This window comes from Narcine bancroftii, chromosome 4 (assembly GCF_036971445.1).
Source record: "Narcine bancroftii isolate sNarBan1 chromosome 4, sNarBan1.hap1, whole genome shotgun sequence".
NCBI lineage: Eukaryota > Metazoa > Chordata > Chondrichthyes > Torpediniformes > Narcinidae > Narcine > Narcine bancroftii.
Genome location: NC_091472.1, coordinates 84,961,556 through 84,989,444, shown reverse-complemented (window position 1 = coordinate 84,989,444; position 27,889 = coordinate 84,961,556). Strand labels below are relative to the sequence as shown.

The 27,889-nt window shown below is 41.7% G+C and overlaps 1 protein-coding gene across 3 annotated transcripts in view; it reads right to left on the bottom strand.

Moving 5' to 3' along the window:
- esf1 (ESF1, nucleolar pre-rRNA processing protein, homolog (S. cerevisiae)) overlaps window positions 1-27,889 on the bottom strand; it is a 95,242-nt gene that overhangs the window by 60,593 nt on the left and 6,760 nt on the right. For all 3 annotated transcript variants that reach the window (XM_069931806.1, XM_069931808.1, XM_069931807.1), the window contains exons 3-6: window positions 24,375-24,667; window positions 20,065-20,178; window positions 17,606-17,718; window positions 7,328-7,480 (exon numbers count right to left, since the gene is read on the bottom strand). In XM_069931806.1, the coding sequence (XP_069787907.1) occupies window positions 7,328-7,480; window positions 17,606-17,718; window positions 20,065-20,178; window positions 24,375-24,667 (673 nt within the window). The remainder of the gene's footprint in view (window positions 1-7,327; window positions 7,481-17,605; window positions 17,719-20,064; window positions 20,179-24,374; window positions 24,668-27,889) is intronic.

Below are 27,889 nucleotides of genomic sequence, written 5' to 3'. Positions count from 1 at the left end.
CACCATGCTAACATACTTGTAAAGTGAATAGAGCAGGGGGCTAAGAACACAGCCCTGTGGTGCTCTGGTACTGATGGAGATTGTGGAGGAGAAGTTCTTAACAATCTTCAAAGATTGTAGTTTGGAGGTGAAGAAATCTATGATCCAATTACACAGTAGGGTGTTGTAGCATGTCGAATGACTCAAAGACTTGTAGATTCAAACCAAGACTTGTATTACCAAAAGACTGGAGCGCAGAACATCAAGGTCGACCAGTTCAGACTGACCTGGATCTAGTTAGGTGCAGCTCCTTATGACTTGGCCAGTAGGGGTGGCTACAGCTCTCAGCCAATCATTAGCACTATATACAAATATATACAGAGGTGAAAGGATCCCATACTATCACAGGTGTTGACTCCTAGGTCTTAGAGTTTGCTGATCAGTTTGGAGGGGATGATGGTGTTAAATGCCAAACTGTTGTCACTAAAGATGTATGCATCTTTGTTGTCCAGGTGGTTGAGGGCTTTGTGTAGAGTCAGTTAGATGGAATGCACAATAGACCTGTTACTACGATAGGCGAACTGGAATGTATCCATGTCATAACTCAGACGGGTGTTGATAAGCTTCTTCAGCTTTTCAAAACATTTCACCACTTTTTTTGTAAGTGATAGTCGATAGTAAGTGATATAAATGACTCGATAGTCATTAAGGGAGGTCACTACTCTTCTTGGGCATTGGCATGATTGATGCCTGCTTGAAACAGGAGGGTACCATGCCCTGCTGGAATGAGATATTGAAGATCTCCTGAATACCTTGTTAAGTTGGTCAGCACAGTTTTTTTTTTAAATACACAGTTAGGTGAGGATACTTTCCTCGGATACACCCTCCTGAAGGCAGCATGCACATCATCCTGAGATAGGGACAGGATGGGATCATCAGGAGACATGGGGGTGCGGAGGGCTGGTTCTTTGCTGTTACTGTAATCAAATCAGGCGTAGAAGGCATCAAGTTCTTCTGGGAGTGATGCTTTGTTGTCTGCTACTTTACCAGATTTGGATTTGTAACAGGCCCCGCTACAGCTGTCGGGTGTCCCTTGTTTCCATTTTCATCCAGAATCTCCACTTCCCCCAGGAGAGAACTTTCCACAGGTTATACCTGCGCTTGGTGTACTGATCTGGATCTCTGGACTTAAATGCCTGTGATCTGGCTCTCAGCGGGTTCCAGATTTCTTTGTTCATCCAGGGCATCTGGTTGGGGAAAACCTTGGATGATTTGGTGGGGACATACTCTTCCACAGCTATTTTAATAAAGCATACGACAGCCTGAGTGTATTAATTCAGATTCTGAGCAGAAACCTTGAAGGCCACTCAATCCACTGACTTGAAGTACTGTAACTATTCTTCAGCCTCCGCCATCAGACTCAAACACTTTCTCAGCCTTGGACACCTTCCCACATAATCAAAATAAGGCCCTTCGCAAGAATTTTCATAAGTATTGTTGAGTTCTCCTTCTCAAAGTGGGCACAGAAGGTGTTCAGCTCATCAGGAAGAGAAGCATCACAGCCAATTATGGAGTTCACCCTCATTTTGTAGGATGTAATCGTCATCAGAAACAATGGCAAATTTCTACAGATTGTAGAGAAAAGTGCACTGAGTGGCTGCATCATGGCCTGGTTTGGAGGTACCAAAACTTCAACGGAAAACCCGAAAATGTAGTGGACACAACCCAGTTCATCACAAGCAAAACTCTCCTTACCATTGAGAAAATCTACGTGGAACACTACCATCAGAGAACAGCAGCAATCACTGAGGATTCACATCACCTAGGACATGCTCTGTTCACACTAATGCCATCAGGAAAGAGGTATAGGCACCACATGAATCTTCCCAACAGGTTCAGGAACAAGTTGGTATCCCTCCACCATCAGACTCAAACAACACTCAATCAGTGACTCATTTAAGGACTCATACTTTGCATATCATTTATTCATCATTCAGGTGCCTTGCCATTCAGCATGGGCAATCATATCTCTCCATTCATCACGATCTCTGACCTTCCGAACTGTAGTTGGTGCCTCCCATTCTCTTTCAGTGGAGGCTCCATCTTTGAGCTGAGACTGTAGTCAATGTTAAGTTCATGATTATACAAGGGAAAAATATGAAGTGGTTTCCCATTGCCTTCTTCAGTTGGAGTGTCAATACTGGACAGGTATTCCTGGCCACTGATCAGCAGATTCATCTGTTCAGCATTTTTAGTTTTACAACCATAAATTCCAATTTTTAGAATCTGCATGTAAAAACCATCCACCATCTGCAATCCATGGCTTTATGTGACCTTGATTAGGAGGCTAAATAGGTACTACACTTTGTCCAAGGATGACCTGTAGGCGATCGGATGGAAGAAGCGCCTTACACCTCCATTGACATTGAAAATGACAATAATTATTTATCATTGAATTTTATTTTGCATTTGCAGAGTTTTGTGAAAAGTGGTTGAAAGTGATTGAACTCGCACCATTCTGTGAAAAGTGATGGAATGCTAAGTAGGTAGATTAGAGCTTGAGAGTAGACAGTACTAGCTAGTGGCCCCCTTCTTATCAGGAGCCCCAAGGATCTGGTTCAGGCTGGTACAGTGACCTAAGGTAGTCTATAGCTAGTACTGCGTTTGCTTAACTTAGATTAATATTCCCTTCTAAGGAGGGAATGAACTAATTAACATAACATGCGATGTATGAAGAGGGAGGAACTGAGTGATACCTGGATTGATGGAAGGGAGAAGTAGAATATTGTAATGTACTGGGATTCTGATTAGAAGGAGGTAAATGAAGGTGGGGTGATATTGAGCACAGGACTGTACAAAAGAGTGATGATTCTGAACCTCTGTTGTGTCTCCAGACCCAACTCTGCAGACTCAAAATAAAGTTGAACCTGTTCTCCAAGATTTTGTCTCCAGAGTAGTGATTGTGAACACTTTATATTTCAGTTTGTTTATTTTTCTCTCTTTTGCATACACTATAATTTACTCTACTGATATACTAATACAAGTTCTGCCTGGCCCACAGGAAAAAGAATCTCAAGGTTGTATGTGATGTCATTTATGGACTTGACAATAAATCTGAACTTGAACTTGGAACAAAAGACCCGTTTCCTTCAGCGAAACAACATGTATCAAAAGACCATCATCTGGTAGCTCTGACATCCATCATGAAGTGCTTCAAGGGTGGTCATGGTCCACAATTATTCTCACCTCTCACCTCCCAGACAGCCTCGATTCACTACAATTTACCCTCTGTTACAAACAGGTTCACAGCAGATGCCATCGCCCTGACCCTGCACTCCGCCCTGAGGCACCTGGATGACAACATCATTGCCTATGAATTCCACCTTCATGCCATTGTTCTAAAAAAACTCTGCCTTGACAAATGGCTATCAGTCGCCCATTCTGCAAATGGATCTTTGACTTCCTGTCCTGCCGTCGGCAATCAGTGAGCATAGGTGACAACACCTCCTCCACCATAAATAGGGAAAGTCATGTCTGTATTCTGACAATAAATTTGAACTTTGACTTTGAATGATAATCCTTAACACCCTGTACAGCTACATATTCAGCCCCTTATTACTTTTGCCACTGTGACTAAATACTGCTTTAAAATTTTTAAGTTTTTCAAATGCCACTGCCAACATAGGCCAGATCTGGAAATTCAAAGATCAAACTCTTGACTATTGTCAAGAGTACATACATGACATGACCAACAACCATGAGATTCTTTTTCCTGTGGGCGTGGCAGAATTTCTACTTAATGGTAAAGCAAAAAAAACTGTACACAGGAAAATATGTGCACACAAAAGAGAAAAAAAAGTAAACAAAATGATTGTGCAAGAAGAAATAAAACAATGAGAGCAAATACAGGGGGGAAAAAAAGGCAGCACTGCCGCTGATGTGGAACCAGGAGAGCAGAGACGCAACACTGCTCCAAAGGGTTCAACCACCTGCTTCTAATGCTGGCAGCTCCATACAGGTGATAAACAGCCTTTTGTAGGAGCTGATGGTGTTTTTAAACCTAGATTCAACAACCACAGGTCTGTCCCCAAGATGGTGGGGCTTCTGCTCGGCAGCAGGCACAAGGAGCAGTAAACCAATACAAGGCACCAGAAACAGTAAGAAAGAGAAAGAGAAGCAGAGGAGACAACCCAACAGCAAAGATGACCATGGCAGTGAACCAGCGAGGGCCTCAGTGGCTGTTACCCTACAGATGGTGAAAATGTCAGACCAGCTAGGGGCTCAGCAGATGAGGGACTTGCATGGGATGCTGGTTGCTAGAGAACGGCTTATGGTGAGCAGGTTTTGGAACTGGGATTCAAGAGGGTGCTGAGGGCAAGAAGGTCACCCAAAGGGCCTTGGGCTCTGAAGGCTTCCAGGTCGTGTCAGAGATTTGGATTTGGAGCATGGTTTGCCGATGGATCAAACAGGAGTCTGTGTGGCTGCACAGGCTGTGGAAGCACTGGAGGCAAATCCATGAAAATCTGAAGGGTCTCTGTTTTGATTCTCCTTCTCTCATACTGTAAGGGGTGCTGGGTAACATTAATGGTGACTCTGTCTGCGTTTCAGCAAGCAGAAGGTAATTTTGTGTAAATATTACATGTTCTGTACTATTACATGACAATATAGGAATCTTGAATTTGGTGGCAGGATAGTTTTAAGTTCAAGTTCATTTGTACAACCCAACAAAAAAATGTCTTTCCAGACCTTGGTGCACACACAAACCATAGTATATAATGATCACATAAATAATCAAAATATATATATATATATCTATATAAATATTTGGGGTGATTTTCATAGCTACAGGGCACTGTTCATCAATCTCGCAGCCAAAGGGAAGAAGCTAATCCCAACCTGGCATTTCTAATTTTTTTGCTCCTGTATCATCATCTTGATGGTAAAAGGTTGAAGATACTATGCACTGGATGGAAAGGGTCTTCTATAATTCCTTGGGTTCTACTTGGATAACACTCCCAGTAAATGTTGTCTATAGAAGAAGAGAGATCAAAGTGATCCTCTCGCCTCTTAACCATCCTCTGTAAAGACTTCTGGTCTGATGCTTTGCAGCCTCCATGCCACACAACAATGCAGCCAGAGAGGACACTCTCAATTTTGCTCCTGTGAAAGGTCATCAAGCTAGATAACAATCTCTCCCTTAAATGTCAGCAAAATTTCAGAGTTGGTCATTTCCATCAGGGAATGAGAGGAGCATCCATGGTGCTGAGGTGGAGATGGAGGAGACCAAGAAAGTGGACCAATAACTACTTTCTCAGAAAACCAAGAGAATTTAGTAGGTTCCTGTGGTGACTTACTAAATTTTACAGATACATCAATAGAAAGTATCCTGTCTAAATGCATCACAGCTTGGTAAGCGAACTGGCCTGCCCCAACCTTGCAAAAAGTTTCAGAGTTGTGAATGCTGTCTTGAAAAGCTTCCAACATATTAAAAACCCTATCCCACCCGACATTTTCTTCTCCCCACTTTTTATCAAGGAAAAATAGAAGCTTCAAAACACAATATATGAATTTATGGATATGATTTACAATTCATGTATGCTTATGTCACACCGACTACCTTATTTTGTGTAACTATCCATATCATCAAATTGAATTGCACGTTTTCTTTCTATGTTCTTTATTAAAATTAATAACAATATTTGAAAAAGAAAATGAACTCCAGATTCAATAATAGTATCTTTCTCTCTATTATCTTAAATGGACTTCTCATTGGTAAAAGTTGATGCACAGAATTAATTGTACTTTTCCTCTACATCACATTGTACATGTACTGTAACACGAAACCTGTATTTTTGTTTCCATGTTGAACTACTTGTTGTATCTTTTTCTTTGGCTTGGCTTCGCGGACGAAGATTTATGGAGGGGGTAAAAAGTCCACGTCAGCTGCAGGCTCGTTTGTGGCTGACAAGTCCGATGCGGGACAGGCAGACACGATTGCAGCGGTTGCAGGGGAAAATTGGTGGGTTAGGGTTGGGTGTTGGGTTTTTCCTCCTTTGCCTTTTGTCAGTGAGGTGGGCTCTGCGGTCTTCTTCAAAGGAGGTTGCTGCCCGCCAAACTGTGAGGCGCCAAGATGCACGGTTTGAGGCGTTATCAGCCCACTGGCGGTGGTCAATGTGGCAGGCACCAAGAGATTTCTTTAGGCAGTCCTTGTACCTTTTCTTTGGTGCACCTCTGTCACGGTGGCCAGTGGAGAGCTCGCCATATAACACGATCTTGGGAAGGCGATGGTCCTCCATTCTGGAGACGTGACCCATCCAGCGCAGCTGGATCTTCAGCAGCGTGGACTCGATGCTGTCGACCTCTGCCATCTCGAGTACTTCGACGTTAGGGATGTAAGCGCTCCAATGGATGTTGAGGATGAACGCTGGTGGAAGCGTTCTAGGAGCCGTAGGTGGTGCCGGTAGAGGACCCATGATTCGGAGCCGAACAGGAGTGTGGGTATGACAACGGCTCTGTATACGCTTATCTTTGTGAGGTTTTTCAGTTGGTTGTTTATACTTGTTGTATAAACTTGCCTAAATAGCCTGCAAAATAAAGTTTTTCACAGAATCTTCGTACACATGGCAACAACCAACAATTTAGTTCACTGCTATAAAAAAAATGTGACTCAATGACAATGAACAGAAAGGACAGAAAATAATGCTTGAAATAAGAAGATTACAAGAGGACAGACAGGCAGTGTGTTCTTGTCGACTAAATGACCAGTCTATCCAAACATTACACAGCAGCAAAGAATTCGTATCAAATACATTATTACATTCACTCAAGCAGCAGAACATTAGTCAGAGGAAATGATTTGTAAACTTTTGGAACATTGCATCCAGTAAAGTACAAAACAAATGTGGTATTAATACAATGAAATTCTTCAATCAAAATTATTAGTTCTTTATAATGGGCTTACAGCCAAGGTGGAGGTCATAACCCAAAACTTTTCCAAATTCTTCAAATTATCACCAGAGAATTGACACTTGCATCAAGTTGGAGGGAGAAAGCTATCTACTGCCAAGTAAATTCCTAGTTATTTTTAGGCCTACTGGTCCTAACATGACCAGAGATCAACTTGGCCAGACTATTGCCAAGGAGAGTTGTTCTCACTGCATTTTAAACTTTGAGTGAGTCCCTTCTGGACTTGAAGGCTATTGCCATTTGCACAACATCTCAAACAGCCTCAAAATATTTACATCAAAAGTGAGCGAGAAATTGCAGGCTGGAGGAAGCAGGTTTACTCGTCTCATTATGCCTTACTTTAGCAAGCCAAAGATATAGAAATTCAACATCTTTACTAAACCTGAGATCCAGAAAGGAACTGCTGCTTTCATACTCCATCCCATCACATGCATCATAAAGATGACTGGCTGTTTCTGGAGAATCACATTCCACTACTGCATAATAGTACTTCAGCCGTTTGATTTGGTAGTCTCGCACTTTTTCCCTGAGAATTCTGTGAATGAAATACAAGTAGTTAATGGTATAAAATTTGCCCCTGTCCATAACTACAAAGTGGTTTTGAATGCCCTCAATCTTGCTGCCATTAATGCTAAATCAAAATCTTACATTGAATTGCAAAATGCTAGGTGACAATGAGCTAGTATCATGTGCTTATGCCCAAAATTCTTCATTGCTCCAAACAGGTACTTATCAAAAAAAGCAAGCTAACCGAATTAAATTAAAAGAGACAATATATCACAAGAGAGCCAATATCCACAGTAATCCTAATGCAAAAAAAGTGACTTGCATTATTGCCAGGCAGTCCATGATTTGTGTACCAAGAGTAGATTCTAGAGACGGATTGTTGTTGGAAGGAAACTTTTGAACCTGGAGGTGCTGGACTTTAGGCTTCTGTACCTTCTATCTGAAGACAGCAGTGAGAAGAGGCTGTAACCAGGGTAATGTAGGTCTTTTATTAAGCTGACTGTCTTTTTTGAGGCAGCACTTCTTTCAGATGTCTATAATGGATGGGAAGTCAGAGCCTGTATTGAACCTGGCTAAGGTTGCTATCTTCTGCATTCCTCAGCACTTGAATTGCCAGACTAGGCTGCGAATCAACCTGTCAGCAGACTTTCCACACTGCACTTGTAGACATTAACAGAGAATCTGACAATATGCCATGTCTCTGAAGATTGTTTACAAAGTGGACATTGGTGTGCCTTCTTCACAGTTGCTTCAATATGTTGGGTCCAGGAAAGGTGTTGAGAGATTTGGAGTTCTGGGAACTTGAAGATTCTGAGACAACTTTTAAGTGTGAAAACGTTCCACCAGAACTCTGAAGTGTCCTAACACATATATCTATTCTCACCCTGTTGAATACTTCTCACAAATTGTTATTTCAGAATTTGAAGTGTATTGTTTTCATAATGTAAATCATTGCTCAACAAGAATATAAATGGGTCCAACTTATTTAATTCTGCATTCAAACATCTCAATACCAACTTTAGACTCTAATAAACTTTTGATTAACCTCCAAATCAAAAGCTGAAGCTTTCTTAACCATTAAGTTCATGTCATCAAAAAAAAAGAGAAAAATAAATGGCAATACTGCTGCTGTTGTAGACCCAGGAGAGTGCGAAGCAGAGACACAACAACACAAGACTCCTCTGCAGGACTGTTTGGTTGATATACCCACAGCGCCATACAGGTTTTAACTACCCTGTAGAAGGGGCTAGTGGTGCTTTTATTGAACCATCTGCAAAATCACAGATATTCACCCCCTAGATGGCAGTGCCCATGTTTTGGCAGCAGATTACAAGGTCTGCAGGATCCAGGGAATCAACAGACTAGCTCAGGGCACCAGAGTGGGAGAACACATCCTCCACCAAGAAGCAGAAGCCTGGCAAAAAATGCGACAGGGAAGGTGACTACAACAGCAGATGAGTGAGGGTCTCTAGGCCAAAGGGCTCACACAGGTGGCAGCAGGTTCTTGGGAACCAGGTAGTAGGATCATGGTTTGTGAGGCTGCTGATGGCAAGAAGGCTTCTTGATCATATCGGAGATGGAACCTTTGGTTCATTACTGAAAATGAACTAGAGTCAGAGATTGTGGGAGCACAGAAGGCAAATCCACAGACACTCAATGTCTCTGAAGGTATGCACTTTTGCTCTTTCTCTTGTTGGTGGGGCCACAGGACTAGTGGCAACTCTTTGTGTGCCTTTAAAGCAAACATAAAATTGACATATTTTGAGTACATCTGGACATGACAGTAATGGAATCTTGAATGAAGAACTTCTGCATTCATTCAATTCCCTTTATTCAGTCCACAACATTCAAAATTCTATTGGCATTTGGCCCACATGACTTGTGTACATAACCCTGCTTTTATCCGACTGAAGTAACAAACTCATGCCATGTACTGCTCTATGTCACTCTTTGGCTTGGCTTCGCGGACGAAGATTTATGGAGGGGGTAAAAGTCCACGTCAGCTGCAGGCTCGTTTGCGGCTGACAAGTCCGATGCGGGACAGGCAGACACGGTTGCAGCGGCTGCAGGGGAAAATTGGTGGGTTGGGTGTTGGGTTTTTCCTCCTTTGCCTTTTGTCAGTGAGGTGGGCTCTGCGGTCTTCTTCAAAGGAGGTTGCTGCCCACCAAACTGTGAGGCACCAAGATGCACGGTTTGAGGCGATATCAGCCCACTGGCGGTGGTCAATGTGGCAGGCACCAAGAGATTTCTTTAGGCAGTCCTTGTACCTTTTCTTTGGTGCACCTCTGTCACGGTGGCCAGTGGAGAGCTCGCCATATAACAGGATCTTGGGAAGGCGATGGTCCTCCATTCTGGAGACGTGACCCATCCAGCGCAGCTGGATCTTCAGCAGCATGGACTCGATGCTGTCGACCTCTGCCATCTCGAGTACTTCGACGTTAGGGATGAAAGCGCTCCAATGGATGTTGAGGATGGAGCGGAGACAATGCTGGTGGAAGCGTTCTAGGAGCCGTAGGTGATGCCGGTAGAGGACCCATGATTCGGAGCCGAACAGGAGTGTGGGTATGACAACGGCTCTGTATACGCTTATCTTTGTGAGGTTTTTCAGTTGGTTGTTTTTCCAGACTCATTTGTGTAGTCTTCCAAAGGCGCTATTTGCCTTGGCGAGTCTGTTGTCTATCTCATTGTCGATCCTTGCATCAGATGAAATGGTGCAGCCGAGATAGGTAAACTGGTTGACCGTTTTGAGTTTTGTGTGCCCGATGGAGATGTGGGGGGGGCTGGTAGGCATGGTGGGGAGCTGGCTGATGGAGGACCTCAGTTTTCTTCAGGCTGACTTCCAGGCCAAACATTTTGGCAGTTTCTGCAAAGCAGGACGTCAAGCGCTGAAGAGCTGGCTCTGAATGGGCAACTAAAGCGGCATCGTCTGCTAAGAGTAGTTCACGGACAAGTTTCTCTTGTGTCTTGGTGTGAGCTTGCAGGCGCCTCAGATTGAAGAGACTGCCATCCGTGTGGTACCGGATGTAAACAGCGTCTTCATTGTTGGGGTCTTTCATGGCTTGGTTCAGCATCATGCTGAAGAAGATTGAAAAGAGGGTTGGTGCGAGAACACACTACTGGCTTAAAAAACGCCCCATCTATAGGTACCTGAAGTGTAAACCATTTCCAAATAGGAATTTTAAGCCCCAATACTCCATGGTAAATTCTTGCCAAAAAAAATATTTATAATTAGTTTTTAAAAAATCCCTTTCTGCACTCTCCAGTTTCAATTCAATGATGATGAAGGAGAGGACAATGAAAATAAATTAATAGTGAGATGGCACAAAATCTTAAAACATTTACTATGTTAATGGAGCGCCCTCAATTGGTAGGTTTTGGAATCTTTCTCATCTTAATCATGCCTTGTCAACCACTCTTGAAATAAAATTTTAATTCAGATAGAAACCAATAATTTTTTTTTTTAAAAACTAACACGGCAGTTAGTTTCCAACATTAAAAGTTGAGATGATAGGTTTCAAATTAATTGTCCTTTTCAATGGATGCAAAAAAAATAGAGGGTGATGGGTGTGAGGTTTGGAAGAAGCTAAGCAGGCTCAGGACTGGTCAGTACTTGGATGGAAGACTGCCTAAGAGCATTAGGTGCTGTACAAAGTGAATTCGCTCTGCCTTATAGAAGCCAGACTTTCATGCATGTTACATTCTAAATGTAGTATTATGTGGCAATAATGCGACCTTTACCCTTTAAATTAGATTGTGGTTGAGTAGGTTTATATCAGACAGGGCCTCTAAGTGGATTTTATGTTCTATGTTCAAGTCCCATCATAAACTTTAATTTATTTTATAATTAAAGAAGAACTGCATTGCTTCCATCAACTGATAAGACAAAGGGTTGTGTCTCACAACCAATGAGAGATTTCCAATAACATAGCAAAATTCTTGAGATTCTGGCCAAGTCCTGACAGATAAAAAGATAGCCAATACTATGCCACTGCTTGAAAAAAATAGGTAAACAAAAGTCAAGTCAGTCAGTGACCATAAGACAGTCAGCTAAATGTTTATGATCAGAAAATTGCTTGAAGCTGTCATGAAGGAAGAAATAGACATTTGAATAGAAATTACTCCATCAGACAGATGCAGAATTGATTCAGGAAGGACAGGCCATGTTAAACTAATTTACTGGACTTCTTTGAGGATTTATTAACCACAATGAACACAGGGGACTGATGGATGAGGTACACATAGATTTTCAAAGAAGTGTTTGATATGGTACCATACAAAGGACTTTTGCAATAAGATAAGGATGCACAAAGTTGGGGTGATGTATTAACATGGAAAGAGGATTGGTTTAACCAATAGAAGCAGACAGTTAGGATGAACAGGTGATTCTATGGTTAGGAATCAGTGGTTAGTGGTGTCAGTGCTGGATCCACAACTATTCACAATATACAGAAATGATTTGGAAGAAGGGACCAAGTTTAGGATATCCAAGTTTGATGCTGACACTAAAGAGTGGAAAATAAATTATGTCGACACAAAGAGCCTGCAGAGAGATATGGAGAGGTTAAGTGGATGGATGAAGGTCTGGCAAATGGAATACAACATTGATAAATGTGAACTAATTCACTTTGGAAGGAAAAATCATGAAGGAATGGGAAAGGGTGTGGCCACACTGGTAGAGCTGTATTATAGACCGCCCAATAGTCAGAGGGAATTGGAGGAGCAGACTGATGTGAGAAGCAGAATGTTGCGATAGTAGATATTAACTTCCCAGGTATTGACTGAGACTCCCATACTGTAAAAGTGCTGGATAGCTTGGAGTTTGTCAAATGTATTCAGGAAAGTTTTCTAAATCAATACATAGAGATACCAATGAGGGATGATGCAACTCTTGATCTCCTATAAGGGAAGACAGGTCAGGTGACAGATGTATGTGAAGGAGAACATTTTGAGTCCAGTGACCATAATTTCATTAGCTTCAATTTAATTATGGAAAGGGATAAATCTGGTCCTAAATTGGAGGAGGGCCAATTTTGTAGAAATGAGAAAGGATCTAGGAAGAGTGGATTGGGATATGTTGTTTGGTGGCAAGGGTACGTTACGAAAGTGGATGGCTTTCAAAGGCAAAATTTGAGAGTGCAGAGTTTGCCTTTAATCCTAATGGGAACATGCAAAGTTAACAGGCATAGGGAACCCTAGTTTTCAAGAGATATTAGTGATCTGGTTAAAAAGAAGAGGAAGATGTATAGCAAGTATAGGCAACAAGGAACTAATGAGGTACTTGAAGAGTACAGAAAATGCAAGAAAATACTCAAAGAGAAAATCAGGAAAGCAAAAAAAAAGACACGAGGTTGCTTTGGCAGATAACATGAAGATAAATGCGAGAGGCTTCTTCAAGTATATCAAGAGTGTTATATGCCTCTAACCAGCAGCAATAGAAGGCACAATTCTAAAGATTTAAATTTTAACTGGGTTGAGTGTTTTAAAAAGGGCACAGGGTCGGGACTTTGGCACTTCCAATCAGAGGAGAGCCAGAGTTGAAGGTGGGTTGAGTATGTAGTGTTGGTAAGTAGATTTTAGAAGAGTTTAAAAAGGATGTAGGGTCAAGACTTTGCCCTTTCCAATTGAGAAATTGGGTAATTGAGTTAATCAGCAAAGACCAATAAAGGGTGAGTTAGGTAAAGGAGCGGCCCAGTGAGTGGCATAGTGAAGGAGTGGGACTTCGAGGTTTTGGCTTGAGCAGCTTCATTGAGCAGAAGTTGAGGAAGTGCTCCCAATGAGGTACGGTTGGCAAGTTTATTTTAACTAATTTAATTTAAAAGTAGGTTATGGAGGCAGTCGGGGTCGTCCTGTGCTCCGATTGCAGGATGTGGGAGGTCAGGGGCAGCACAAATGTTCCTGATGACTACACCTGGAAAATGTGCATCCAGATACAACTCCTGGGAGACCGTATTAGGGAACTGGAGTTGCAGCTGGATGAGCTTCTGATCATAAACATAGATAGGAGTTCCAGGGAGACAGTCACTTCAAACAGAAAGGAGTCAGCTAACTGGGTAACTGTGAGGAAAAGAAAGGGTGGGGGAGGATGAAAGAGACAGTGCAGAGTACCCCTGTGCCTGTTTCCCTCAATAATAAGTATACATTTTTAAAATACTGTTGAGGGGACAACCTACCATGGACAATTTGCGGTGGTCAGGTCTCTGGCATGGGGGATGGCCCCTCGGCTCAGGGGGGGAAAAGAGCAGAACTGGTTAGGAGAGCAGATAGGAGGTTTGCTGGATGAGATTGGTATGTTGCCTCCCAGGTGCTAGGGTCAGGGATATCTCTGATCAACTACACAGAATTCTGGAGGGGGAGGGAGAGCAGCCTGATGTTGTGGTCCACGTGGGGACCAATGATATAGGTGGAAGTGGGGATGAGGTCCTGAAGAAATATATGGAGTTAAAAAGTAGGACCTCAAGGGTTGACGAGGGGAAGGCTGTGGATGTTATTTATATGGACTTTAAGGCATTTGACAAGATTATGCTTAAGAGGTTAGTTAGGAAGGTTCAAGCATTAGCTATTAATGTTTAAATAGTGAAATGGATTCAACAATGCCAGAGAATAGTGGTGGAAAATTGTTTGTCAAATTGGAGGCCAGTGATTAGTGGAGTGCCTCAGGGATCAGTTCTGGCTCCATTGTTGTTTGTCATATATATTAATGATCGAGATCACACATGTCAAACTCAGGCCCGCGGGCCAAATTTGGCCCGTGATATAATGATATTTGGCCCGCAAGATCATATCAAATATGTATTAGAGCTGGCCCACTGGCCGCCACGCCAGTATAGCGCATGCACAGCTAATACTACAAATCCCAGAATGCTTTGCAAATGCGTTGGCGCCAGCCCGTCAGCCTGCTAATCGCCCCCACCTCCTCTCTTTACTTTCATTAGCATCTGTGACCTGTCGCCCAACTCACATGTAATAAACCCCTTACGAAAAATGGCCAAACAAAAGACAGAAAACAGGACCTTTCAAGACAGGTGGGAGGCAAACTCTCACCCCAGAGTTTGATGAACTTGCATCTAAGAAGAGATGCCAAGTATCTGGTTTAGACCCAGGTGCATCAAAGTAAATCACAGTGTAGCAAGCTAAGCTTGGATTCATATTTTCTTTGGTTAACTTTGGACTGTTCATAGTTGAAAGATTGGATTTTCATTGAAGCAAGTTGTTATTTTTTTTTGACTTGTTGGCTTGTGAAAAAAAATACATTTAAAAGGAGCTTAAAGGCTATAGAGAAATATTATTTATTGAATATTTTATTTCTCATTTGTTAATGCTTCTTCTGGAAAGAGTTTAACCAAAACTATTATTAAGCATTTATTTTAGTAAGAAAAAGTTTAACATTACATATGTTGAAAGAAGAGAAAACATGCAGATGTTGTTGAAAATTTTCAATAAATATTTAGTTTGGCCCACGACTTAGTCAAGTTTTTAATTTTGGCCCTCTGTAAATTTGAGTTTGACACCCCTGATCTAGATGATAGGGTGGTAAATTGGATAAGTATGCAGATGATACAAAGATTGGTGGTGTGGTGGACAGCAAGGAAGGTTATCAAAGCTTGTAGTCGGATATAGGACAGTTAGAAAAGTGGGCTGAAAGATGGCTGATGGAGTTTAACTGATAAATGTGAGGTGCTACATTTTGGTAGGACTAATCAGCAAAGATCATACATGTTAAATGGGAGACAATTGAGGAGCGTAGTAGAACTAAAAGGATCTAGGAATTCTGAAACATCATTCCCTGACAGTTGAGTCACATGTAGATCGGGTGGTGAAGAAAGCATTCGATATGTTGGCCTTCATAAATCAGAGTATTGAATACAGGAGTTGAGATGTCATGTTGAAGTTGTATAAGGCACTGGTGAGGCCAAATTTGGAATATTGCGTGCAGCTTTGGTTGCCAAATTATAGGAAGGATATAAACAGAATATAGAGTATGCAGAGGAGATTTACAAGAATGTTGCTGGGTTTCAGTTACTGGGAAAAATTGAGCAGGCTGAGACTTTATTCCCTAGAGTGTAGAAGATTGAGGGGTGATTTGATAGAGGTATTTAAAATTATGAAGGGGACAGATAGAGTCAAAGTGGACAGGCTTTTTCCATTGAGAGTGGGGGAGATTCAAACAAGAGGACAAGGATTGAGATTGAAGGGGGAAAAGTTTAAGGGAAACAAGGGAAAATTTCTTCACTCAGAGGGTGATGGGAATGTGGAATGAGCTTCCAACTGAAGTGGGTTCGATTTTAATATTTAAGGAAAAGTTGGATAGGTATATGGACAAGAGAGATGTGGAGGGTTATGGGCCGGGTGGAGGTCAAAGGGACTAGGTGGGGGTAGGTGTTCGGCACGGACTGAAAGGGACAAACTGGTCTGTTTCTGTGCTGTAATTGTTATATGGTTATAATGTCTTAACCCAGTTAACCCCACTATAAGTAACTATAACAAATATACAAATATCAGATCTTCATCAACAACGTGTATGTAAAACAAAAAATAACATCTGTATTGCTAAAAAAACCCAGGTCAGTCAATCAAGTCAGTCAGTCTGAAAATACAGCCCTACACAGAATTCAATCCCAAAGCTCAATGTTCAAATTCAGTTCCCCCCAACTGAATAACAAAAGAACATCATATTGGAGAGGGAAATGACTGACATTGCATTGCCGTAAGCTTACAAATCTTTTTTCAAGGCCTCCTTGGATGACTTCCTTCGGTTCTCAAATTTTGGTTTTTAACCCTTCATTATCTTATGAGGCATGTGCCTTTCACACAGCTCTCCATCTGGTCTCTGCCTCTCCAACTGCTGCAGTTCTGATGCTCCAACTGCTGTTACGAGCGTTCCATTCTGAACATTCCATCCTTTATCACACCAGTCCATAGACCAAAAGGTCTACAAACCAAGTAAAAGGATAGTAAGGGACAAAATGAGTTCCCTTGATGATCAGACTGGTCAATTATGTGTGGAGTCCCATGTAATGGGGGAAGATCTTAAACAGTTTTTTTGCATCCGTCTAAGGAAGCAAGGAAAAGAAACAGTAGTGTTATGGAACATGTGGAGATTAAGGAGTAAGAGGTACTTGCTGCCCTAGAGAATAAAGGTAGATAAATCACCCAGGCCAGGTATGATATTCCCTTGGACCTTCAAATTAACCAATGACACCAAAGTAGTCTAGGCATCAAGGAGCAACAGGACAATATAGAAAAGAGATTGCAAGTTCAGTAGCAGGATGCCAAAAAAACTTCTCCCTTAAGGTCAATGCAAAGAAGCTGGTTGTTGACTTCAAAAGAAGTAGAAGAGACCACACTCCTATGCACATCAATGGTGTTGAAGAAGAAAGAGTAGAAAGCTTAAATGACCTGACCTGGAACATGCACCCTGACACAAGTTTCAAGAAAGTACAGCAATGCCTCCACTTTCTTTGAATCCTAAAGTTGGCACGTTGCCCTTATCCCTCAATAATCTCTATAGACATACCATCAAAAGGATACTTGTAAGATGCATCACAAGCATGGTATGGGAGCTGCTTTGTTCAGAACATAATCCAAAGTCCCTTTCTCTCCACTGACTCCATCCATCTCATACCACCAAGGAAAGGTAGCCAACATACCGAAGGACCCATCACATCTCAGACACACTCTCTTCTACCTTGTCCCATTGGGGGAGGGGGGTGGGGAAGGCTCATGAGTGTGAAAGCATGCACCAACAAATTTAAAGATAATTTCTTTCACATAGCCATCAGGTTCCCCACAATAAAGCTTGCTTTTGCTTGGTACAAACAGATCTTTCTTTTCATTACAATTCTATTCTCTGTACATTGTGCTCTGTACACAGATGTATGAACATTCAGGCCAACCTTTTACACCACTCACAGAGGAACCTTTTCCACCAGGTCACTCATGTGACAAAAAAAAATAATCAAACATGAGAATGCACTTCACGGCAATGTATTCGTGCAGCATTTGAGAATTCCCAGATATCAAGAAAGGAAAGAACTAAGCTTAGAAAGAATATTATACAGCAAATTGAAAAGAGAGAGGCAACAAAGCTAAGGTTAAAAGGACTGCCCAAATATTACTGTGAAAAATGTAAAAGACTCCATTATACTTTATTTACCTCTCCTCGCGAGTGTCATCTTCTACATTTTCTGGTAAATGACCCAGTAACTCCACCGGCCCACGTAATTGGTCGTCTTTCATTCTTTCCTTTCCAAATTCTGATGGGTAGATCTAGGGAAAACATTAGTCAATTTGTTATGAATATATGTAAACCACTTACTAAATACTCTGCCAATAAACAAATGAAAATATGCATTTACAGGGAGACACAAATACTAACCCTGATGAGCTTTCTTCATGTCCTTGTAGCAGCAAGGAGAACATCTACTTGTTAATTAATACACAAAATGAAAATAGGCTCTTTAATGGAAGAAGTCCAAGTTATTCAATAATCTCACTCAAATTCTGTATTCCCTCCATTATCTATTTAATCTATAAATTAATCCTCAATGACACTAGCACTGACCTCCATCATTATGAAATATTTTGAGCTTCTGGTGATAAAACACATCAGTGCACCTCCCAGAGACACTGGATCCATTTCATTTTGCCAACCCATCAAGAGAATGATGCCTCATATGCCAGGCTGAAGTTTATTGGCTTCCGCTTGGCATTTAACACAAATCATTCCCAAGATGCAGGCGGAGAAGCTGTCCTTGCTGGGATTCAACACCCCTTTCTGTAACTGGATTCTGGGACCCGAAAAGGAAGATCAGAGCTTGAGTGGGTTGGCAGAAGAACGTTGAGCACAGTCATGCTGACCACTGGCATGAGTCATGCTGACCACTCAGCAATAGCAAGTCGCACAACAGAGAAGAGGTGGAAAATCTCATGAAATGGTGAGAGAATAAAAACTTGAATGTCAATGTGGACAAGACAAAGGAGGTGATGTGGACTGAAAGAGGACCAGGGTCAGCTACCCTCCATTACACATTAATTGCTTGATAATAAAGAGTGCAGAGAGCAACAAGTACCTCGGAATCTACTCAAGTAGTGACCTATCCTGGACACAAAACATCTCATCTGTCAGAAGGTAACAAAGTGACTGCACTTCCTCAGAAGTCTGAGGCAGGCAAGGCTACTTGCCACTATCCTATCAATTTTCTACAGGAGCTCTATCGAGAGAGTTTTGGCTGGCTGCATCACAGTGTGGCAAGGTCGCCATAGAACATTGGGGTCAATCCACAGGACCATAATAGCGATAGAGGATCACTGGTCTAGTGGGATCAATGCTTGAAGGTTTGCAAAATCATTGAGGCCCCTGTAACTCTGCATCTTTCAGCTTCTCGCATAGGGACAGAGATTCTGGAGTATTAGAGCCAGAACCACCAAGCTGACAAACAGCTTCTTCCCATGGGCAGTGAGAATGCTTAACAACTGATAAACTGCTCATATAAACCCTATGAGATGCTACTATTTATTAAACAAAATTTATTTATTTTTGTACACGTGTACTGCATATGTATCATTTGTCTGTATGTGTTTCTGAATGCTTGGCACTAGAGGACTGGAGAATATTGTTTCATCACATTGTACTTGTTCAATCGAATGATAATAAACTTGAGCTTAAACTCGAAATGAAGCTTGAATCCATACATATCTGCAGAAGTTGCCTTCTACTATTTTAAATTATATGCAAATAAACTTCATTCAAAAATAAAATGAAATTTTATTTCATTCAAATAAAAATCTAAGCAATTTAATGCAGTGTATAAAATACAATCCAAAGTTCCTTCCTCTCCACTGACTCCATCCATATCTCATACCACCATGGAGAAGGCCCAAAACAGTGCCAACTAAAATGAGGTGAGAGAGCTCAACTCTAAAAAGGGAAAGGAGAAGTTTCAAAATTATTTAGCTTTATAGTATCAAGTATAAATGATCCTACTGGCAGGATTTCAATGATCAAAGATTATAGATTTAAGGTAACTGGCACAGGAACTAGAATGGATGCAAGAAGAATTTCTCTTAAATTGAAAGCCATTATCATGTGAAATAGACAGACTGAAATTGTGGAAGAAGCAGATTCATTGTTAACTAAAATGAAACTGATACAATTTATTTAAAAGGGAAAATAAATTGCATGGAAATAGGCGTGAGTATTATTGGAAAGCTCTGATGTGACCAGCTGAATGCACTTTCTTGCTCATGACAGCAACTATGAATACAGTAGCTGTTATTTTGGTTGATAAATGGAGAGTTGCTCACACTGAACTCTTTTTAATGCATTATATTGTGTATCTAAATTATGAGGAGCTGTTTCCAATTCTTATAGAGCTGCAGAAACAACAGGAACAAACATCATTTAATAAGGAATTACAGCCCAAGGTGAACCTAAATATCGCCACAACTCTGTGCATTTCTGAATAGTTTGGGATACTATCATTCAATCATTCAATCATTTGTAATTCATAAAGCAACAGTTGCCCAACTATTAACGGTTACTTTAAATCTCAATGAGGGAAGTGGGGAAAAAAAATTCCATGGAAAATTTTTGAAGCATTTCAATGAACTTACCTTCACAGACAACACAACACCACCTTTGGGAATGAAAGAACTGAATAAAACCATCAGATCATTTGCCTTTATTTTATCCCAGTCCACGTTGCAAACTGCAAGCCGCCGTGTGACCTATCATGAAAATCACAATGTTATGAAAATTCCCCAATGAAACTAATTTAATTAAAAGCAATAAAATTACAGTGCCTAAAATAAGTCAAATTAATAGATTTTTAAGAGTATTTGCAATTGGTCTAATCAACCAGGTAAACAAAATGCACTATTACTGGCATATAAAAATTACTTGTTAACAATAAAGAACCATTTCCCCCCCCCCCCCCTTTAAGAATATTGATGTACAAGGGATCTTGGGATGCAAGTCCACAGCTCCCTGAAAGCAGCAATGCAAGTAGATAGGGTGGTAAACAAGATATACGGCATTCTTCCCTTTATCATTTGGGGCAGTTGGGTCATAATGCAGCTGTATAGACCTCATGTGGAGTATTGTGTGCATTTCTGGCCACTGCAAAAAAGGACATGGGAGCTCTGAAGGGGCACAAAAGAAGCTCACAAGGATATTGCCTTGATTAGTATTAGCTGTAAGAATAGACGGATTAGTTTTCTCTGGAGCAGAATGGAGATGTGACTTGATAGAAGATATAGAATTATGAAGCATAGATAATTTAGATAGTCTTTTTCCCAGGGTGGTGATGTCAAACAATAGAGAACATAGCTTTCATGTCAGAGGGTGGATGTCAAATACCATAGAATTTGCTCTCTCGCCTTGCCATCCTTATGAGAATATAATGTCTAGGGGAAAGGTTTCAAGAAAATTTTGGTGATTTTTTTTTTAAAAAACACACAGAGAATGATTGGTGCCTGGAACATACAGCCAGGGGAAAAGGTGGAAGCAGATATGAGAGCAAAGTTTAAGAGGCAATTAGACAACACTTTGACATGCAGGGAATGGAGGGGATGTAAACTATTTTTAGGCAATTGTGCAGTTTAATTTGGCATCAAGGTCAACAGAAATATTGTGGGCTGAAGGACCTGTTCTTGTGCTGTACTGTTAATTCACAGAGCCGTCAGAAATAGGAGTATGAGTGATCCATCTGGATCTACACCATTGAGCCTGCTGTGCCATTTAACAAGATCATAGCTTATATGGCGAGCTCTCCACTGGCCACCGTGACAGAGGTGCACCAAAGAAAAGGTACAAGGACTGCCTAAAGAAATCTCTTGGTGCCTGCCACATTGACCACCGCCAGTGGGCTGATAACGCCTCAAACCGTGCATCTTGGCGCCTCACAGTTTGGCGGGCAGCAACCTCCTTTGAAGAAGACCGCAGAGCCCACCTCACTGACAAAAGGCAAAGGAGGAAAAACCCAACACCCAACCCCAACCAACCAATTTTCCGCTGCAACCGTGTCTGCCTGTCCCGCATCGGACTTGTCAGCCACAAACGAGCCTGCAGCTGACGTGGACTTTTTACCCCCTCCATAAATCTTCGTCCGCGAAGCCAAGCCAAAGAAAGAAGAAGCTATATGGTCCATGGACTCGGCTCCATCTATCCACCTTTTCGCCAAAACCCTTAATTCTGCTACAAACCGTTTACTATATTTAATGAGGCAGCCTCTACTGCTGCCTGAGGCAGAACATTCCACAGAATTACTATTCTTTGGTCCTAAATTGACTCCCCAAATCTTGAGGCTTAGTCCCCTAGTTTTAGTCTCATCTACCCATGACAACCACCGTTCTATTATTACATGTATTCAGATTTCTTGGTTTATTGCCTGTGCCACTGCAATATTATTATTATTTTGTGACCTATCAACAACTCCCATTAATGTTTTTTTAAAAATATTATTATTCCCAATATGTATCTACGCAGATAAGATTCAACTTTCTGCTCCTTGAATATTACATCATCTCACTACAGCCCTGATCTCATAATTAATTAAAATTGCTATCCTACTTCCTTTACCTTATCTTTCTATAATATCTATTAGATTTTTTTTAAATTTGAACATACAGCACAATAACAGGCCCTGTCAGCCTACGAGCCCATCCCACCTGATAAACCCCTGGTATATTTTGAATGGTGGAAGGAAACCAGGGAACCTGGAAGAAACCGATGCTGACATGAGGAGAATGTACAAACTCCTTAAACACAGCGCCAGATTCGAACCTGGGTCACTGGCACTGTAACGGCGTTATGCTAACCATGCCACCCAAACATTTCCACCCTGCAACCACATATCTGTAATGGCCACTAAATCATACACCTTTGTATGGATTTATGCCACAAATTCACTGACCTTGTTTTGATAACCACTGTCATTCAGAAGTGCCCTTACACTCATTGACCTTTCAGAATCCAGTAATCACTGTGTCCTTTGCTTTTGGCTTTTCTGTATTCCACTCTTATTTTTCAAAAAAACTTTTTCTTTGGTTTCTGCAATAATACTTTTGCCTTTCTGCCAGGATTTCCATTCCCCCACCAATACCACTAGCAACCAATCACCCCTTGGTTATTGATTCGAATCTTCCCCAGGTGTAGATCATTGGATCTGTACTGGTCCCACCACCCTCTCAAGGCCATACCACACAAAAACATCCTTTTGTCCCAGCGTCCCTACTGACCAAGTTGCCTCCATGACTATCCAATTTGTCTGGATTTGGCCCACATCGCTTCAAACCATTCCTATCCAACTACCCACTTAAATGTCTTTCTACAGCTTCTTCTGGCAACTCATTCTATATACCCAAGATCCACTTTGTGCAAAAGTTCCCTCTCAGTCCCTTTTAAATCTTTCCCCTCCTTAAACCTATGCACTGTAGTTTTAGGCTCCCCTACACTGAGATGCATTTTCAGATGACATCAAAAGGTAAGACATCTGAAAATGTAGTCATCACGTTACCACATTGAAATCCAAATCATTATACACATGACAAATAACAGTGGAATAGGCAGTGATCCCTACAGTGCACCACTGAGCACAGTCCTCCAATTTGAGAAGCAACCCTCCAGTGCCACCTTCTGGCTCCTTCCACCAAGCTAATTTTGCTCCAATTGGCAGGCTGGCTCTGAATCATTATGTATTCCACCAACCATGTAGGCCTGCCCACCACTCTGCTAAAAATCACTGGGCTCCCTTTGTCAATTCACTTTAAAACAATTTAAAAAATCCAAAAAATGAAACATTTCCAATGCAAAAAGCCATGCAAACGATCCCTAATGAGTCTTTGTTTATTGAAATACAGGGAGATTCCCACCACTGATTTCAGGCTCACTGGCCTGTAATTCCCTGGCTTATTCTTGTAGCCATTCTTTAATTAGGCAGCATGATTTGCACAGCAATTAGCACAAGGCTATTACAAAAATCAGTGACATGGGGTCGAATCCAGCACTATTGGTAGTTCATGATCTGTGTGGATGCTATCTGTCAGGAGTTTATACATTCTCCTCATGTGCTCCACTTTCCTCCCTCCCTCCAAAATGTATGGGGTTGCAGGTGAATTGGGTGGCACAGATTCCAATGGCCATAATTCACTTCTACCATGTTGTAAATAAAATTGTATTTATTTTTTTTTTAATTTAGACAAACAGCCCAGTAACAGCCCTTTTGGCCTGCTTTTGCCCAATTTACACCCAATTTTAAAAAATAAGTTAAAGCACATTAGGCGCCCTCCAATGTTCCTGTTCTTCACCTGAAGACAGCTAACATGATACAAAAATCCTTGACAAGGTCCCTGCAACATCTTCCCTTGCTTCGCACAATGTCTGAGGATATGTCGGCCCAGGTGAGTTACTCACTTTATTATGCCTCAAGAATCCTCCACTTACAAGATATTAGCCACAGTCCCACAGCTTTCATGATCTTCTCTATGACAAGTTCAGATGAGAAACATTTTTAAGACCTCGCCCATCTCTTGTGTCTTTACGCAAAGACTACCATGTGCATCTATCTCTCCCTAATTAGCCTTAATATATCAGTCAACATTGATCTTGTTTGCCAGAGCAATCTAATGTCCTCTTTTTGCCCTTCTGATTTCCTTCTTCAGTTTATTTTAGCATTTAGGCCTCAATCCCAGCTGCCTGTACTTGAAATAGCCTCTTTCTTTGTTTCTCACCAGGGCCTTATCAAACAGGCAAATGCTTAATCTCTGAATGCAAGATTTAAAAGGAAATTTAAGTAAAACTTTTTTTTTTAAATCCATACAGAAAACAATGGTCTCTAAAATCGATTGCTCTGCTTGGCAGATGTACAAGGGTAAACGGGGATCAAAGGCCTCAGCAAATGATTATAAATTTCTATGACATTTACCATGTCTCCACGTGGAGCTTCCTTATCCAGTTCTCCCCATTTGTGCTCAATTTCAGGGTCATTAGCTAATGAGTCATCAAAATAGTCATCTTCATCAGAGCTTGATTCAATGTTTCCTCTCCCTCTAGCAAGGTCAGGATTACTGTTGCTGTCACTAGACTCTTCAGATAATTCATCTTCATTGTCTGTTGTGATTTCACTTTCCTCCTGAAGACTTGTAGTCCCTGTGCCTGAAGATTCACTTTCACTCCCATTACTTTCATCACCAATGGCATCTTCACAAGCTTTACTTTCTGAGAGAGAGAGAGAGAGAAAAAATCAGAATTTTATTCCAAAAAAAATTAACTAAATCTGTGACATTTTTAAAGAATATGCCTGTACTGAATGTCTAGAGGGAAAATAATGGAGTTTGGATCTGCTCAATTAGACAGAAAAAATGTAGTTGATCAAACATAGGACAGTATAGGCCCTTCAGCCCACGATGTTGTGCTGACCTGTAAAAACCTTCCCTACCTCACACCGGTAACCCTCTATTTTTCTCACTTTCACATGCCTGCCTTTTGAATGTCCCTATTGTACCAGCATCCACCACTACCCAAGCAAAGTATTCCAAGCACACACTACTCTCGGTATTATTCTGTATTGCACTATATAAAAGCAATACAATTAATTAATATCTAAACAATATAGACATGTAAAATTTCTCTATCAAATTAATAAAAATATTTTAAAAAGAAAGGGAGTTATTTTTTTCAGAAGACACACTCTCCAATCCAGGCAACATCCTGGTAAATCTCATCTGCACCTTCTCTAAAGCCTCCACATCCTTCCTGCAATGAGGCAACCAGAAATGAACCCAATACTCCAGGTATGATCTAACCAGAGTTTTATAGAACTGCAACATTGCTTTACACTTCTTAAACTTATTCCCCTGGCAAATGAAAGCCTGCTCACCAAACATTTTCTTAACCACCCTATCCACTTGTGTGGCAACCTTGAGGGATCCATGGACTTGCATCCCAAGATCTCTTTCTTTCTCCACACTGGAAAGAATCCTGCTGTTAGCCATGTACACTGCCTTCATGATCAACCTTCCAAAGTGCATCACTTAACAGAGTGAACTCCATTTGATGTTTTAGATTTTAAGCCCTTCAGTAGAACTTCGTCCCAAGTTATCATATTTCAGCAGTGAGGATGACAATGACATATTCCTTCATTTTGTTCATTTCAGATTTCCAAAATCTGTAAAATTTTAATTTTAATTTGTACTTGTGTCCTTCACAGAAAAACATTGCCATCATTGTCTGTTCTTGAAGAGTCCTGTAGTAAGTGCCGGAAAATCCGGTGGATAATGTGCTGGATGCGGAGGCTGGTGGGGTGGTAGCGGAGGATGAGGGGGATTCTGTGTTTATTGTTTCTGGGAGCAGATGAGCAGGGAATGGAGGAGATGTGGGTGAGGGCTGAGTTTATAGTGCTGGAGGGGAAGCCACGTTTGTGGAAGAAGGCAGACATTTCAGAGGCTCTGGACTGGATGACCTCATCTTGGGAGCAGATGTGGCAGACATGGAGAAATTGAGAGAAAAGGATAGAGTCCTTGCAGGGGAAAGGATGTGAGGATGAGTCGTCCAGGTAATGTGGGAGTTAGAGGGTTTGTAATAAATGTCAGTGGAGAGTCTGTCTCCTGAGATGGAGACAGAGAGAGTGTCATCAGAGATAGACCAGGTGAGGGGGGCGTGGCAAGATGGCGTAGGGAACAGACGTGCCTTCCAGACCTCTCCTGACTCTGATTTATTGTTTTGTCTTTAAGTGCCCGTTCTTTGGCTTGGCTTCGCGGACGAAGATTTATGGAGGGGGTAAAAAGTCCACGTCAGCTGCAGGCTCGTTTGTGGCTGACCAGTCCGATGCGGGACAGGCAGACACGATTGCAGCGGTTGCAAGGGAAAATTGGTTGGTTGGGGTTGGGTGTTGGGTTTTTCCTCCTTTGCCTTTTGTCAGTGAGGTGGGCTCTGCGGTCTTCTTCAAAGGAGGCTGCTGCCCGCCAAACTGTGAGGCGCCAAGATGCACGGTTTGAGGCGTTATCAGCCCACTGGCGGTGGTCAATGTGGCAGGCACCAAGAGATTTCTTTAGGCAGTCCTTGTACCTTTTCTTTGGTGCACCTCTGACACGGTGGCCAGTGGAGAGCTCGCCATATAATACGATCTTGGGAAGGCGATGGTCCTCCATTCTGGAGACGTGACCCATCCAGCGCAGCTGGATCTTCAGCAGCGTGGACTCGATGCTGTCGACCTCTGCCATCTCGAGTACCTCGACGTTAGGGGTGTGAGCGCTCCAATGGATGTTGAGGATGGAGCGGAGACAACGCTGGTGGAAGCGTTCTAGGAGCCGTAGGTGGTGCCAATGTTCGGCCGTAGGTGGAGCCGAACAGGAGTGTGGGTATGACAACGGCTCTGTATACGCTTATCTTTGTGAGGTTTTTCAGTTGGTTGTTTTTCCAGACTCTCGTTAAAGTTCTTTTAAAAGTTTATAAATAATAAGGTGTTGGATTAGTGCCTAATGGTTTATATGCAAAAAAAGGTAAAAGAAAATATCAACAGACTGTTAAAAAACTACATTTTCCGAAATTGTCTGAGCCTACTTGTTTACAAGAAGCCAAGTCTCAACGTAGAATGGATCCAGAGGAGGACGTGCAGAGTTCGGCATTGAAGCTCCGTTTTAAGCCGGTGAGGCTCTCTGAAGGTCGCACTCAACCGCTTTCAGAACAAGGGGCTGGACGGGTGCCAGTTTTTCGCACAGTGGCCACTGCAGGCGTTGTTGCTGAGGCTTTAACAGTTGAATCAGCTGGGGCGCCACCAGCTGGAGAGTAAAAGAGTTGTCATTCGACTGCGACAGTGGTGGGGCTGCAAAATGCATCTTCAATTACAACGGTTTTTCCAGACATCGATTCAGTGAAGATGATTAAAGAGATTTGGCTTAAAGATAACCCTGATCTTCAGTCTCCCGGCATTGCTGGGGGGACTTTGAGAGGGATTTTTATACGAAGTCAAACTGCTAGAAAAGATACTAAATTAAGGGAAGGGACAGATCCCGTGGTCTCTAAGGAACAGCAAGACCCCATTATGCCTGAATCTACTTCTGTTGAAATGTCTGTTAAGGATCTTGAAGATAAGATATATTCTGTATCGAGTCACTTAGCTAATTTTGTGAACCTGTTTATTTCCAAGATTAATGCGATGGCGGAAGTCATTAATGGAGCTTTTAAGCTTGAAACCATTGAAAGATTTGAAATGTGTGATCAAGGTTTAGTCGATGCACAGGATCAACTGCAAGATGAAAATAGAATAATTGAAACATTGCAGATCCAAAATAAAAATTTAGCAAAAAAGGTTGATTATTTGGAGAATCAATCTAGACGGAACAACGTGAAAATTGTTGGTTTGCCAGAAGGCATAGAAAATTCCAGATCCAAGAAAATTTTTTTACTGAATGGATTCCACGAGTGTTAGGACAGGATAAA